This window comes from Chrysochloris asiatica, unplaced genomic scaffold (assembly GCF_000296735.1).
Source record: "Chrysochloris asiatica unplaced genomic scaffold, ChrAsi1.0 scaffold00141, whole genome shotgun sequence".
Classification (NCBI taxonomy): Eukaryota; Metazoa; Chordata; class Mammalia; order Afrosoricida; family Chrysochloridae; genus Chrysochloris; species Chrysochloris asiatica.
The window spans coordinates 3,973,496-3,988,976 of NW_006408659.1; the positions used below are offsets into that span (position 1 = coordinate 3,973,496).

The 15,481-nt window shown below is 37.8% G+C and overlaps 1 protein-coding gene across 2 annotated transcripts in view; it reads right to left on the reverse strand.

The window, feature by feature from the left end:
- LOC102810898 (1-phosphatidylinositol 4,5-bisphosphate phosphodiesterase beta-1-like) overlaps positions 1 to 15,481 on the reverse strand; it is a 1,100,672-nt gene that overhangs the window by 1,066,756 nt on the left and 18,435 nt on the right. For both annotated transcript variants that reach the window (XM_006870398.1, XM_006870397.1), the window contains exon 2: positions 4,196 to 4,273. In XM_006870398.1, coding sequence (XP_006870460.1) covers positions 4,196 to 4,273 — 78 coding nt within the window. The remainder of the gene's footprint in view (positions 1 to 4,195; positions 4,274 to 15,481) is intronic.

Consider the following 15,481-nt stretch of genomic DNA (forward strand, 5'->3'; position numbering starts at 1 on the left):
AGGGTTTTCAGTGACTTAGTTTTCATAAATAGATCCCAAGGCCTTTTCCGGGTGGACTATAACCACAAAGTTTTCCCTTTGTACCACCCCATTGTATCTGGTTATTAACTCCTAACTATCATTTGTGCTGCAGTGACAAATTAAAGGAGCAGTTTGGAAAGGCGGCATATCATTGCCTATAGAGAAGAAGCTCTAACTTGAAACTTGTGACTCTGTAACAAGCTATGATGTAGCCAAAGCAGAAGAAAGGTCTAAATGGTGATAAACATGAGGGTTTTCTTTCCATGCTAAAAAAAGCAAACGCTTATAATAAAAACTCTAACAACAAGGGCTTCTTAATGGCTCTCAGCTCACCACTGAACAGACTCGGCTTCAAGTGATTGCTAAACCAACTGCTTCAGCAAAAGCGTCATGGACCCAAGGAAGAGACTGTAGCACAGAAAGCCAAGAAGAGAGGCATGGCAAAAAGAAAGAAATTTACAAAGTAAGCACCAAAGCAAGCTTCTGCAGCAGTTGTAAACATAGTATGTTATCAAAGTGCTACATTTTTCTCTAAAATATACCTATAGAAGACGTGATAAATTTTTTAAGATTAATATTTTATAAAATAAAAATAATTTACAGAACAGATAGTATGAGGAGGCTTCAAAAGTTCGAGGGAAAATTCCATTCTCTTTTCTTTCAATTTTCCCATGAACTTTTTGAAGCTCCCTGGGATTGTGATTGTACCGTGCAGCTGTGTACTTTGAAATGATTTTGTGTGAAAACATCAGCTAAAAGCTTGACGTGCATCCTTCAGCTGCCATTTCTCCTCACATGCATTTTCACTAGTATATCATTCACAGGGGGCCATCTCCTAGATGAGGCATTGCTCGGTCTTGTTCTAGGATTGGGCTTAAAGCCAGAAGAAAATGACAAACTTGGAGGCATGGAAATGTTGACTGTTTTTCTTAAATCCTCTCTTCTTTTGGATTCTAAAATAGATGATTTGGGACTACAAAGGCACGAAGTGACTGGCTTACAATCTTTCAAGAGGGAGCCTAGTTTCAGAGGGTGTGGGGGAAGGCAGAATCTCCACTGAGTGATTTCCAACCTGTCTGGACAGGGCTGGTGAAAGGCTATGGGGATAAGGCTCTTGTGGTTCAATAGTGAATAACTACTAACAGGACTTATTGTGAATGTTTCAAATGTAAAGGTAGACACTTTTGTAACAAAAGGAGGGGAGTGGCTGATCTTGCATTCCTGGAGTAGAGGACCCTGGGACCATCAAGGGAGAAAAGCAGAGTGTAGGACCCTATCCAGAGAAGCAGAGATGCCAGAGAGGGAGGCAGAGATGATGACATGGAAAGATGGAGTGGGTAGGGACTCTGGAGTCAGGGAGAGAGAAGGTCTGTGTGCTGGAGGCCAGGGGGCAGGCTTATAGGGTGTACCCTTTGGTTGTTTGAATGGTTATATATTCCTGAGTGCTTCAGTGTACATCTAAAAAAAAGAGAGAGGGAATGGAAGCAAATGCTGTTGAATGATAATGCATGGAGGGGATTGTAATTATTGCAATGAAACGATAGGATGAATGTAAAGCTGATTTCTCCAGTGTAAACTATCACTCAAGTCACAGCAAAAAAAAAAAATTAAAAAAAAGATCAATGATCATTGACTAAAAGATCAAACTCTGACATAGATGTGAGGAATCACTTAAGTTTTTGAAAAGTGAAAAATAGAATTTACCATTTCTAGTAGTCCTGGTGTGGAGCTATAGGATAAAGCACTGGACAGCAAGGTTGATTTGAACTGCAAGGTCAGCTATTCAAACTCACCAGCTGCTCCCTGGAAACCATTTATAGAGTTGCTATGACTTGGAATCGACTCAATGGCACTAAACAACAACAATAATAATTTTCTCTCCAGAATCATGTTCATAAACAACTGTTTATGAACAATTGTTATTAAGTGCCGTGGAATCAGTTCCACCTCATAGAATTGGGTTTCCCAAGGAGCAGCTGGTGGATTTAAACCACCAACCTTGTGGTTCGCAATCCGGTGCTTTTCCTACAGTGCTACAACAATGGAAACAAATAATGTGGTAGTGATTTTTTTTTTTTTTATCTCTTTATTGCATTACTTTTCACAGATATTAATTTCACAAGTCTCGGTGGCTGTTGTTGTTAAGGTCTATCGATTTGGTTCTGACTCATAGTGACCCTGTGTAGGGTTTCCAAGTAGTGGCTGGTGAGTTTGAACTGCCAATCTTGTGGTTCAAACTGACTTTGTGGTCCAGTGCTTTATCCCACAATGACACACCAGGAGAGACCATTGTGGCTGTTGTTGTTAAATGCCATCAACTTGGTTACAATCTATAGCAACCCGGTATAGGGTTTCCGAGGAGCAACTGCTGAACTTGAACCAACAACCTTGAGGGTCAAACTGACTTTGCAGTCCAGCAAATTAACCCACAGCACCACACCAAGACTCCTGGAGAGGAAATACTTGGTGTGAAAAAGTGAAAGAAATTCTCCTACATTTGAAAATAAGCAAGTGTCAAAATACTGGATCCAAAGAACTGAACCACATTAAAGAGTCTTTAGTCCTAAACTCTTTTTCTTAAGCAAAGAATCATTTATAATTAGTCTTACAGTACAGCTTAATTGAATAGCCATGAATTATTTAAAAACCCCAAAATACCTTCTGTTGCTTTTATAGAAGCTTGATTTACAAGTTGAAAAATCAAGCTGACAGTTTGGACTTTTATACAAATACCCAACTTTTAAAAATGCTGTAGGCATTATAAATACATCTTTCATGGAAATAGCAGTATGGGTTCTAAAAATAGCCTTTAGCGATGGGGGTGGAGGAGACAAAAGCCCAACCTTTTCAAGCTATTGTTTTACACATAACAGCAGGAAACCAAACAGAATGTTGAAGCCAAAGTGATTAACACACCCAGTAATAAACATGAACATTAAAAATATGAAATCTTACTGAAATAAAAGTTTGGACATTACATTTGGGGTCTTAGACTTAAATACTGTTTTTAAATCTATACAGTAATCTTCTAAGATTTACCCCCACATCTGTGTCCATAGATGGCTCTCAGGCATACATTTTACAAAGTAACCAAGAGGTTGATGTTTGTATTTTGGAGGGGAAAATGACCCATTTAAGATTGGTTCCTGAGCTAGCACCCTAAGAACATCACCCATTAAGGCAGAATCTACACGAGTCTACCATCTCTCACAGGTGAAACTGACATTTCCCAGAAGGCAAAAGGTATGACTGCCAACTCTGATAACTTTGCATATAGCAACCTCAAGTAGAGTTATGAAAGAGCTAACAGAACCTCACTATTTGGTGCACCTTCAGCAATAATTATGGAGGCCCCGGGTTTGCTATCCATTTCAATATATATTTAGCACTCTCAATATTTGTATCCCACCTCTCTAAATAACATAGTTCAAGAAGAGTTCAATCATCTCTGGTATTCTGTGGTCTCTTAGGTTCAAATGTCGAACTGTGGCAATAACTCTTAATAATATAATAATCGCCATGAATATTATTTCTAACTGCTCATTCAACTCCAGATAAACTTCATGAAGTATAGACATGTTACTTTTAATTTAATATGGAATCATCTCAATCGATTACATAATAAATGAGATCCTAAATTCATCATGGTATCGTGGGAAGATGGCTAATTTGGGAAGAAATGCTAGAAAAGCTTCAGGTAAAGGCTAAAGGAGCAAATCATCAGAATCAAATTCCTCCTGATGCTCTGAGAACCATTAATAATCAGAAAAGAGAGAGGAATGAAGAAGGTTAGGATTTTTAGTACCAGAAGAGATTTTTGCATAATTTTTCTCCATTTTTTATAGACAGAGCTGGGTAGGGGGTTAAGTTAATAACACTGACAAGTTTTCTTCTAAGTCAAATGGAATTTATATTTCCATGTTCTTATCCTAATAAATGTAATCAGCATTGCAAAACAGTAATTGTATTAGGACTTAGTGAATCAAACATTTCAAACCAGAGTCCGTGAAAAACTCCAAGACATTTTTGTCTTACATATTTTAAGTAGAATCTTTAAATAAATGACAAAACACCATATAAGAAATGGATATATTTATGTAAGTATGACAAATAAATACAATGTAAAAGCAGCAACCAATTGAAAAATGTAAAGAAAGTATATCCCCTTTCTTACCTTATTTTGATCTGTCCAGTAAAAGAAGAATCCCTGAGGGTCAGTCCTCAAAATAATCGGAGTAACAATAGTGGAGTCCTAGAAATGTAGGGGGGAAAAAATGTATATCAATATGTGTCACTGCAGACGTTCTATCTTGGAAGTTATTTAACAAGTAACAACGGTTATGTTACCCAAAGAGTGCCAGGCGTTAAGAAAAACTAGCCACCAAAATTAAACGTGGTAACTTCAAATTCATTTACTGTTATTGTTGTTAAGTGCCGTAAAGTGGGTTCTGAATGATAGTGATCCTGTATCGTACAGGGTTTTCAAGGAGTGACCAGTGGGTTTGAACCGCCAACCTTGTGGTTACCAGTCCAGTGCTTATCCTGCAGCACCACACCAAGGCCCTGAATTTAAATCCATAGAAGTATTAATTATGTAACTGGGATATTCACCAATAATAATATTTGTACATAATTCTTATAAGGGAAAGGCTAGTGATGCATATATGGATTGAATAAGACATATGTCTAAAGACACTGACAACTCTCCCACTAACCTGATTTATTTAGTTTTCCATATCAATTTTAAAATAAAATATCATTATATAATTTATATGATTAAAATTCATTAAAATCCATGCTGGAGGACAATATATTTAATTCCATTTGCTCCATAAAATGATTTTTAATTGTACTAATGTGAGTTACCACGACATTTGGGCATGGTTGTTTCCAAGGTAACTGTAAATAAGGCCATCTTCTACATATTCTGGGAATGTACATAAAATCATTTCAAAATTAATTTCACAGACTAAAACATCACAGACAAAAATCTTCTAGGTTTAGAGTATACATATTATAAAGCAAAACCTCATGTACTTTAATTCTAATATAAACATTTCTAAACTATGTGTTCTTTTATTTTGGCAATTTTCAGAAAGGCATACCATCTGCACAAGAAGACACATACATACCACAGGACATGGATTTTTAAACTGAAATACTTGGGCCTTTGCAGGAATACCATTTTTAAAGAGACATAAATTACCAATTTATTTTAGCTTTTGTATGTAAGGATAGCATGTGAAATCCTCTATCTGATCAAGAGAATTAGTAAAGAAAATTAGGACCTGCAGAGATAATTTAAGAATTTGTTTTTGTTATTCTTCTTTTGCCAGAGAGCTAACAAAGATGGTTACTGTCTATACATATAGTGAGAATCAGCTCTCTGGTCCTCCACTTGGATTTAAATGTCTCTAAATGCCTCATTTCCACAACTGAAAAAAAAAAAAGTAGGATAATAATAATAATAGTAATAGTACCTAAGTTAGAATGTTGTAAATTTTAAATAGGATAATTTAAGTAAAGTACCTAGAACAATACCTGGACACACAATCAGAAATCAATAGTGAATTAGCTTAAAAACACATTTTTTTAAAAAATTAAAGTTTATCCTCATTTTCATAGTATCTTTTATAAGGACTGTAGTGTTTTCAAAACTATCTTTTATAAGGACTGTAGTGTTTCAAGGAAGTCTGATGGGAATTTTAATATTTTAAGATTACTTTTCAATGTAAAACGAGTCCTGGTGTGGTGCTGCTGGTTAATACACTGGACTGCAAGGTCAGTTTGAACTGCAAGGTCAGTAGTTTAAGCTCACCAGCCACTTCTCAGAAACTCTCTATTGGGTCGCTATGAGTTGGAAGTGACTTAACAGCACTTAATGTCATTTAAAAGTAAAAAGAAAAAGACATATTAAAAGAAAGTGGTATTCTGATGAAAGACGATTCTTTTAAATATTTTAGACTTCTATGAAATTACATGCATGAGCGTTCACAGTTTTGATAAGTCATAATAACCATGTTTCCATTCCATTCTGTCCCCTCTTTTTCCGGTTGGCTGCCCTAAGTAGCCTATAGCTCATAGAAACATTGGCTAGCCCTACACATAGACGTCCACTCCACTATCGGTTCAGGATCAGACTAAAATCTGGTTTAGCATCATAGCAACATATAAGAAAGAATTCGACAACAGAGGCACCACTCTCACATTACTGTTCTTGTAATGATTGTTCTTGAGTCAGTTCTGATTCATTGTATTTAGAGTTTCTGAGACTTAAAAAAAAATAACAAAACATTGGAGGTAGCAGAAAGTCTCAGTTTTCTCCTACAGAGCAGCTGGTGGGCTTGAACCACCATCCTTGTGGCTCATAGTGCTGTACTTGTCCTACCGAGTAACCAAGTTCCCTGTCTCACAATCTTGCTGTTGTTCTTAAGTGCTGCTGATTCAGTTCCAACTCATAGCGATCCTGTATAAGGGTTCCAAGTAGTAAGTGGTGAGCTTGAACTGTCGACCTTGCAGTTCAAAATGACTTTGCAGTCCAGTTCATTATCCCACAGCACCACACCAAGACTCCCGGTCTACAGGTGAGCAAAATAGAAGCTCCCAACAAACAAGTTTACACGGCATATATTCCCACTTCCACTTTCGGGTGAATCAGAATTAAACTGTAAGTACAACTTATCATTCATTCTTTATCCAGTTCCTTTCCTAATCAGAATGTACAAGATTCTAATTGAAATCTTGATGGCAATTTGCTGCAAGGATCACAGAGCATCAAATATTTAAGTATCAAAGGAAAACTACTACCATTTATATTTTGGAACACTGTGCTAGACAGCCTCATTTGTTTCCGATATAGCTATTTCTAGCTTATTCCTTCTCCTCCTTAAAATTAAAGCTCCTTTGTTTAATACTGTGTCTTGGCCCCACTCTTCCGGTTACAGTCTCTCTGTTAAATGATCATTTATCTCGGCTCCCTGCTTGCTTCCTCCATAATCGTCTCAAACAGTCCAAGATCAGCTGGAACTTGGCATTCTTGCCAAGCATGGCAGCATTGGACCCAGAAATACATGGAATATCCATCTTGAATTCCACCTGCTTTTTTCTCACGCCCACACAACTGCAACTGTTATATTTTCCCCATACTAAAGTTGCCACTCAACCCAAATCTAAGACGCTGTTAATTGACAGAACATATGCAATGATTTAAAGTTTGAAAAATATGGTCATCTTTCATTCTCAGAGGTCTTGTGACTCTTAGAGCATTTTACTTCAGAATAATGGACACAAATCTCAGAGAGCCTGCTTTTTAGTCGTTCTATCTTCATCATGAGGAAGATCTGGTAGCGTAGTGGTTACGACTGGGGCTGCGAACCTTAAGGTCAGCGGTTCGAAACTACCAGCCGCTCCGCGGGAGAAAGATGAGGCTTTCTACTCCTGTAAAGATTTACACCCTCGGAAACCCTGTACAGGGTCGCTATGGGTCGGAACCGACTCAATGGCACTTAACAACAACAACAACAACAATCTTCATCATGGTGTGGCACTGTAGGAAAGCTCTGGACTGCAAAGTTGGCTTCAACTGTGAGGTCATTGGTGAAAACTCACCATTCATTCCTCAGAAGCCCTATACAGGGTCACTGTGAGTCTTAACCAACTCGATGGCACATTAACAACAACAATCTTCATTAACATTTATACTATGTGTATTCCATAAGGTAATGGTTTTCAAACTTTAAGTTGCACCAAGATTCTCTAAAAGTGCTTGTTAAAAATAACTTCTCCCCTGTTGTTGTTGTTTAGTGCAATCAACTTATAGTGATACTGTGTAGGGCTGCTTCCGAGGAGCACCTGGTATGTTTGAAGCACCAATGGTGCAGTTAGCAATCCAGTACTCATCCTACAGTGCCAAAGGAGAATTCCAACATCTCCTCTACCCTCCTGCAAAAGCCAAGGTCAAGGGTGAAGTGGGAGAATCTACAGTTCTTAAACAAACAACAAAACTACTAGTGATGCTGATGCAACCTGTCCGGGGACCATAGTTTGAAAAACACTAACATTGGCCCACAAGTGTCAAAGATTTGGGTCAGGTGTACAATGATGCAAAGGCCTGAGAAACACCTAAAGTCAAACCCAAAGTATACAGTAAGCACACTGAAGAATTCTGTTTTCATCTATTCATTTGAGTTTAAGGCCTAGTGATCTCCTTCCATAAATTAGCTAATGATAACCAAAAGAACAATGCATTTAGACATGCTATTGATCACGACTGACACAGGACCAGCAGTGTTTTGCCCCGTTTGTTATACATAGGGTCACCTTGAATTGAAGCTGACTCAAAGGCAACTAGAAATTGTTGAATCTTACACATACAACTCGGAGTCCTGGTGTGGCATTGTGGGCTAATGCGTCAGATTTCAAAGTCATTTGAACTGCAAGGTCGGTGGTTCAAGCTCACCATCTGCTCCTTGGAAATCCTATACAGGGTCGCTATGGGTCGGAATCAACTCGATGGCATTTATCATCAACATATTTGCAACTCACGTTAAATGTATCTATTAGGTGACAGAGCTCTAAACCTTTATGGGAAAACTCCCCAAATGGCAGCTCTTCCTCAAAAACCAAACCTAGTTCTCTCATCAGACAATACCAATAATAAAAGTTGTTTTTTCTTGTTTTCGTATATGCAGCCAACAACTTCCAAGGTTCTGATTTCACATCTAAATGGTACAGATTAAGTCTACTTTCTTCTCTAAATATGAATCATTCAAATTTCAGATTACAGTCACCCTGTAAACTACACCTTATGGGTTCTTCAACCACTTGAGGTAGCAACTTAAACCTCACGGCTAAAGTTGGGCTAGTGAACAGACCACAACACATTCCTTACAACCACTGTCAGCAAGTTCACTGGCCAAGGTTGACAATGAGCCTGATCCCACAACAACTCCCAGGTTCTTAAGCTATTACCTAAGAGCACACATGAATGGAGGCATGGACACAAAACAAAATCAGTACTACAGAGTCCCCAGGGGAAAATAACAAGTGATGTCCCTCAGAGATTACACAGGACTTGCATCAGGAAGTAGGAGCCCAAATACAGCCAATGTCTACACTGGAGAGGAAAGTAAGTCTACAGATAGGGAAAGGATTCTAAGGCTCATAGAAACGTACATGCAATGCCCATCTAATGCTAGCAATGTAAACTTGACTAAGAAGTAAAAACACTACAGGCCGTCTAGGATACAAAACCTAGAGTGTTGGAGTAGGATCAGTGACACAAAGATTCCCTGTGAACAGCCAACAAACATCACTCTCAACATAGAGAAACTGAAACCATTCCCCTTGCGAACCAGAAAAAGACAAGGATGTCCTTTATCATCACTCCTATTCAATATTTTGGGGGGAAGTCTTAGCCAAAGTTCTAAGATAAGAAAGGGAAATTAAAAGCATATAAATTGGCAAAGAAGACATAAAATTCTATTTGCAAATGAAAAGACCTATACACAAAATCCCAAAGACTCAGCAAGAAAATTATTGGAACTCATTGAAAGATTCAGCAAAGTGTCAGGGTACAAAATCAATACACAAAAATCACTTGGATTCCATTATACTAATAAAGAGAGTCCTAAAAAGGAAGTCAAGAAAATAATACCATTGGCAATAGCCACCCAAAAGATGAAATATTTAGGAATAAATCTAACCAGAGAAACAAAAGACCTATTCAAAAAAAACTATTAAGCACTACTACAAGAAACCAAAAGAGACCTACAAAAATGGAAGAAATATACCATGCTTGTGAGTAGGAAGAATAACATTGTGAAAATGTCAACAACTACCCAAGCAATTATAGATATAATTCAATCCCAATTCAGGTTCCAACAACAATCTTTAAAGAGATGGCAAAATTAACCACCAATTTCATACGGAAAAGAAAAAGACCCTGAATAAGCAAAACATTACTTAAAAAGAAGAACAAAACAGGAGGTCTCTCACTTCCCTGATGTCAAAACCTACTAAACAGTCATAGTAATGAAAATGGCCCAGTACTAGTACAATGAGAGACAGATAGATCAATGGAACAGAATTGTGAGTACAAGAGTAAATCCATCCACCTGTGCTCAGTTAATCTTTGACAAAGGATCAAAACACAGGAAATGGGGAAGAGATAGTCTCTTCAACAAATGGTGCAAAATTGGACATCTATCTGCAGCAGAATGAGTCAAGACCTGTATCTCACACCATATACAAAAATGAACTCAAGATGTTTTAAAGAACTAAATGTAAGATCTAGAACTATAAAGATCATCAATTAAAATTAGGAACAAACTTAGGGGCTCTGATTCATTGCATAAATACACTACCAAACATAACTGAAAAATCAAAAATAGCATTAGACAAAACAGATGACTGGGACCCCCTAAAAATTAAATACTTATTGGCATCAGGCATCAAATTATTTAACCGAAAGATTAAAGCGAACCCAGTGACTAGGAAAAAAAAATTTGGCAAAGGCCTTATCAGACAAAGGATTATTGTCTAAAATTTATAGAATACTCCAACACCTCAATAAGAAGACAAATAATCCTACTGAAAAGATGGGCAACTGACATGAACAGACACTTCACCAAAGAAGACAGGCAGCCAACAGATATATGAAGAAATGCTGACAATCACTAGCTATTAGAGAGATGCAAATCAAAGCAGCAATGAGATATCATCTTCTTCTTGTTCAGTGCTGTCAAACTGACTCCAACTCATAGTGACCCTGTAATAGGGTTTCCAAGAAGGGGTTGGTGGGTTGGAACTAATGACATTTTGATTAGCAGTCCAATGCTTCTCCTACAGTGCCACACCAGGATTCCTGGTATCATCTTACCAAAGCACTGATAGCAAAGTTCAAAAACACAGAAGGCAACAAATGCTTGGGAGTATGTGGGACTCTCCTATGCTGCTGGTGGGACTGTAAAACAGTGCAACCATTGTGGAAACCAGTATAGCACTTTCTCAAAAGGGTGGCAATAGAAATGCCATATGACCCAGCAATCTCTCTACTTGGTATATATCCTCAAGAAATAAACGCCATAACACTATAGAGCTATTTTCACACATTATTGCAACATTTTTCTCAACAGCAAAATGATGGAGACAGCCTAGATGCCCACCAGCAGAGTATAGGTTTAACAAAGGGCATACACACAATGGAATATTACGCAACACTGAAGAGTAACGATGAATCTGCAAAACACTATATAATAAGGAGGAACCTGGAGAAAAGTTGGTTGAGCGAAATTGTTGTTGTTAAGTGCTGTGCAGTCAGTTCTGACTCATAGGGACCCTGTATGGGATTTCTAAGGAGCAACTGGTGAGATTGAAACACAGACCTTTCAGTTTAAACTGACCTTGCGCTTGAATGCTTATCTTACTACGATTCCAACACCAAAATAAGGCCTCTTAGTAAGTCACAAAGGGACAGATATTGTATGAGACCACCACTGTAAAAAGTCAAGAAAAGTTTTTCATTCTATAACAAACACATTCTATAATTACCAGGGATGGGAGGGAAGGGAGAAATATTCACTGGCTAGAGTGCAACCGGTGCTAACCTGGGGGAGGGGGAAGGCACTTTTTTTTGAGAAAAAGAAGAAAGGGGGGAAAGAAATTGCTTTCTTCTTTCTTTTGTCTGTTATTTTATCTTAAACTTTTAATTGTGAATTGAATGAAGGTTTATAGAACAGATCATCAGTTTTACATTCATCAAATCATATACTTTGCTTCATTATAATCATTACAATCCTTTCCATGTACCAACAGTTAACAGCGTATACCTTTCTTCACTTGAACTTATGCATTCCTCCGTGTCTTCCACTACCTTCACCTTTCCTCTGCTAAACTCACTCTTGTTGTATATTGCCTGCCCTGTCCTGTTCTTTTGTTGTTGTTGTTAAGTGCTGTTAAGTTGATTTCGATTCATAGCAACCCTGGATAGGGTTTCCCAGGAGCACCTAGGGGGTTCCAACTGCTAACTGTGCACTCTTCCCCTCTGTGACTATCATAGACCGTTGCTTTTACCAAGAAAACCTTTTCTAGACTTTTCTCATACAATTTTTGCCCTTTTTTTTTTTTTTTTAAATTAAATGTTTTTATTTTGGATTGAGTGAAAGTTTACAGGGCACATCATCAGCTTCACATTCAACAATTCATATAGCTTGTTTCATTACATTGATTATTATCCCCTCCATATATCATCAGTTTACAGTGTTTCTCTCTATCCTCTAGCTTTTTTTTTGGATGGGGGGACTTGCCATTTTTGGAATTTACAGTCTCAGCTTTTAGGGAAGGTTTTTACATTTGTCTGTGGATATCCAGGGCTCATGTATGAGATTACTAACAAGCATTACTGAATAATCAGATGAGGGACAGTTTGCTATGTCTACTAGGTAGCTAGAGTCTGATCCTCAGAGAATTTTTGCCCTTTTATGATTGATTAATTTCACTAAGGAGTCCCAGTGTGGTGCTATGGGCTAATGCATCAGACTGCAAAGTCAATTGAACTGCAAGGTCGGTGGTTCAAGCTCACCAGCTGCTCCATGGAAACCCTATACAGGGTCGCTATGGATTGGAATCGACTAGAGGGCACTTAACAACAATTTCATTCAGCATAATGTCCTCCAGGTTCATCCATACTGTGAGGTGTTTCACAAATTCTTCATTATTCTTCAATGTTTCCTAGTATTCCACTGTGTGTACATACCAAAGTTTGTTTAACCATTGTTATGTTGATGGGTATTTAGGCTGTTTTCCATCTTTTGTATGTGTCTCTTGTAGACCCCATATTGAAGAATCCTGTTTTCTTATCCACTCTGCTTTCCCTGTCTCTTTACTTGTATAGTTAATCCATTTACATTCAATATAATTACCCATAGGTATTGATTGCTGTCATTTTGCTGTGTTCTGTGTGTGTGTGTGGTGCTATTATTTTTTTCATTTCACATAATTTTCTATGCTGAGTTCATTTTTTGTGGGTTTCCTTTTCATTTTCATATCTGTTGTGTTAATGTTTACTAAATCTTTCTGTTATTTTCTTTTTCATATACTAGAAGAGAAAAAAGTATACTTATTTTTCTCATTAGTACAAACCACTGGGAACTTTCCTACAAATAAAATGAAGGAAATAAAAGAAAGCGATAAAAAGGAAAAGAAAGAGAGAAAACAAAACATTTAGAAATGGATGGTAGTGATGGTTGGTGTCGCTGGATTGCTATTGTTAAGTGCCATTGAGTTGGTTCCAACTCATGGGGAACCAAGGAGCAGCTGGTAGGTTTGAACTGCCAACCTTTTGTGGTTTGAAATCCAGTGCTGATCCTACAGTGCCACACCAGGATTGCACATGCAAAAATGGTTGAAATAGCAAATATTTTGTTGTGTATAATATAATTTTAAAGGAGAGAGAAAAAAAAAATTCTTTGGCAATCAGCATTGATGAGAATTTTCTCAGAGGAATGAAATTTCCCAAAATAAAGAAAAGCAAGCAAGAGGTAAAGAGAGTTCAGAGGAGTGAAGGCAAAAGGTTGAAAGAAGCAACATTAACATTTTAGCCTTTTACTGACTAAAATTAAAATCCCTTTTAACACAATAAAGACAAAGGTTACAAGAACAGAATGGTTCTTCAAATACCAGGTAAGTTACTTCAGATTCTGTGCTAGGAATTAAAAAAAAAAAAAAAAAAAAAATTCACATCCCCAATCTCCTGAGGCCTCAATGCAGAGTAAGGGCATCAAATGAATAAACCAATAACCACAATACCAAATGAAGGGAAGTTGTATTTCACAGTGGTTTTAATTTGCATCTCAATGATGAAGATACAACCACCTTTGTATGTATATACTGGCCATGTTGGGGGTGGGGGCAGGGGAGCGAGACCAAAAAAAGGAAGAGATACTTTTCAAATCAGTTAAGGGTACAACAGGGATACCATTTCTCTGCTTAAATTCCTTTTAACGCAGTGGTTCTCAACCTGGGGATGTTCTGTACTCTAGGGGAGATTTGGTACTGTCCTTTCACATCTTTAGTTGTCAGACTAGGAACTGACTTGATGGCACACAACAACAAAAGGTTGTTAAATGTGGCTTCAATGACAAGTCTAAATTATGGCAGTGAACAGAGAAGTACATACACAGACCCCTGGATATCTTGCCAGAATTATCTGAGTCACGCTCCCTACTGGTTTCTTTCCTGCTTTCTGGATTTCACTCAGTCTTTCAAAATCACCATGTTCCTTTCCACCTCAAAACACCCTTACACACACGCTGTTTCCTCTGCCTGGAACAATCCTTCTCCCTCATGTTGGCCTGAGTTAATTCCTACTAATTACTCAGGTCTTTCCATTAATACCATCTCCCCAGGGAACCCTGCCATACTATTTATACTCACATGAACATTTCTTAGCCACACTCATAATAGTTACAATGAAATTACTATACGTCTGTTTATAATCTATCTCCTCCCAGTAGAATAGACATCCATGAGGGCAGGACCAAATCACTTGCCATCATTACATTCAAACACTAGCAAAATGTCTAGTTTATAAGAGATATTAATAATATTTTCAAGCATGATTATTGGATGGATGAACGGATGGACACAGTAGGGAAATCAGGATAGTAGCCTTGGAAAAAACTTACAAAATGGTGGTGTTGTTATGTCGCATCGTCTCGGTTCTAACTCATAGCGACCCTGTATAATAGGGTTTCTGAGGAGCTGGTGGGTTTGAACTACCAACCTTGTGGTTCACAATCCAGTGCTGATCCTACAGCACCACACTAAGAGTCCAAAATGGTGCTAAGGGCAGAATAAGGCTATGGAGGGCTGAGAATGAAGGAGCTAAGGAGAGGAAAGGAAGACCTTAAGTATAAGATATTCTTTCATTGTGGATGGAAAAGATAGGGAGAAGCCAGGAAGGAGGAGGGAGGAAGGTATTGGGTTGGTTTAGTTTCGGTTTTTATGACTAAATAGCATATTAATACACTCTGAACAGAACATCAACAGAGGGGAAACCTTCAGAGATGGTATCAGATAGCCACATCATAATAGAGAAGTTAAGAATTCAGAAAGGCCAAGAAAGATAGATTTAAGGGTAGAAATAGAGGAGATGGCATAGAGATTTGGCATTTTCCAGGGACAGGAGGGAAAGTTGGGGAGAAGAGAGGGCCCAAATACATTCAACTATGAGGACTGAGGGACATAAGTTAACAGTACTTCCCCATTGACCTCAATGTCCTCTGTATCAGAAGGAAGTTTTATTATACTTAATTTTTTTTTTCTTTTTTTATTGTGGATTGAGTGAAAGTTTACAGGACAGATCATCAGTTTTACATTCCACAAATCATACAACTTGTTTAATCACAATGATTACAATCCCCTCCATGTACCATAGGTTAACAGTACTTCTCTCTATTCA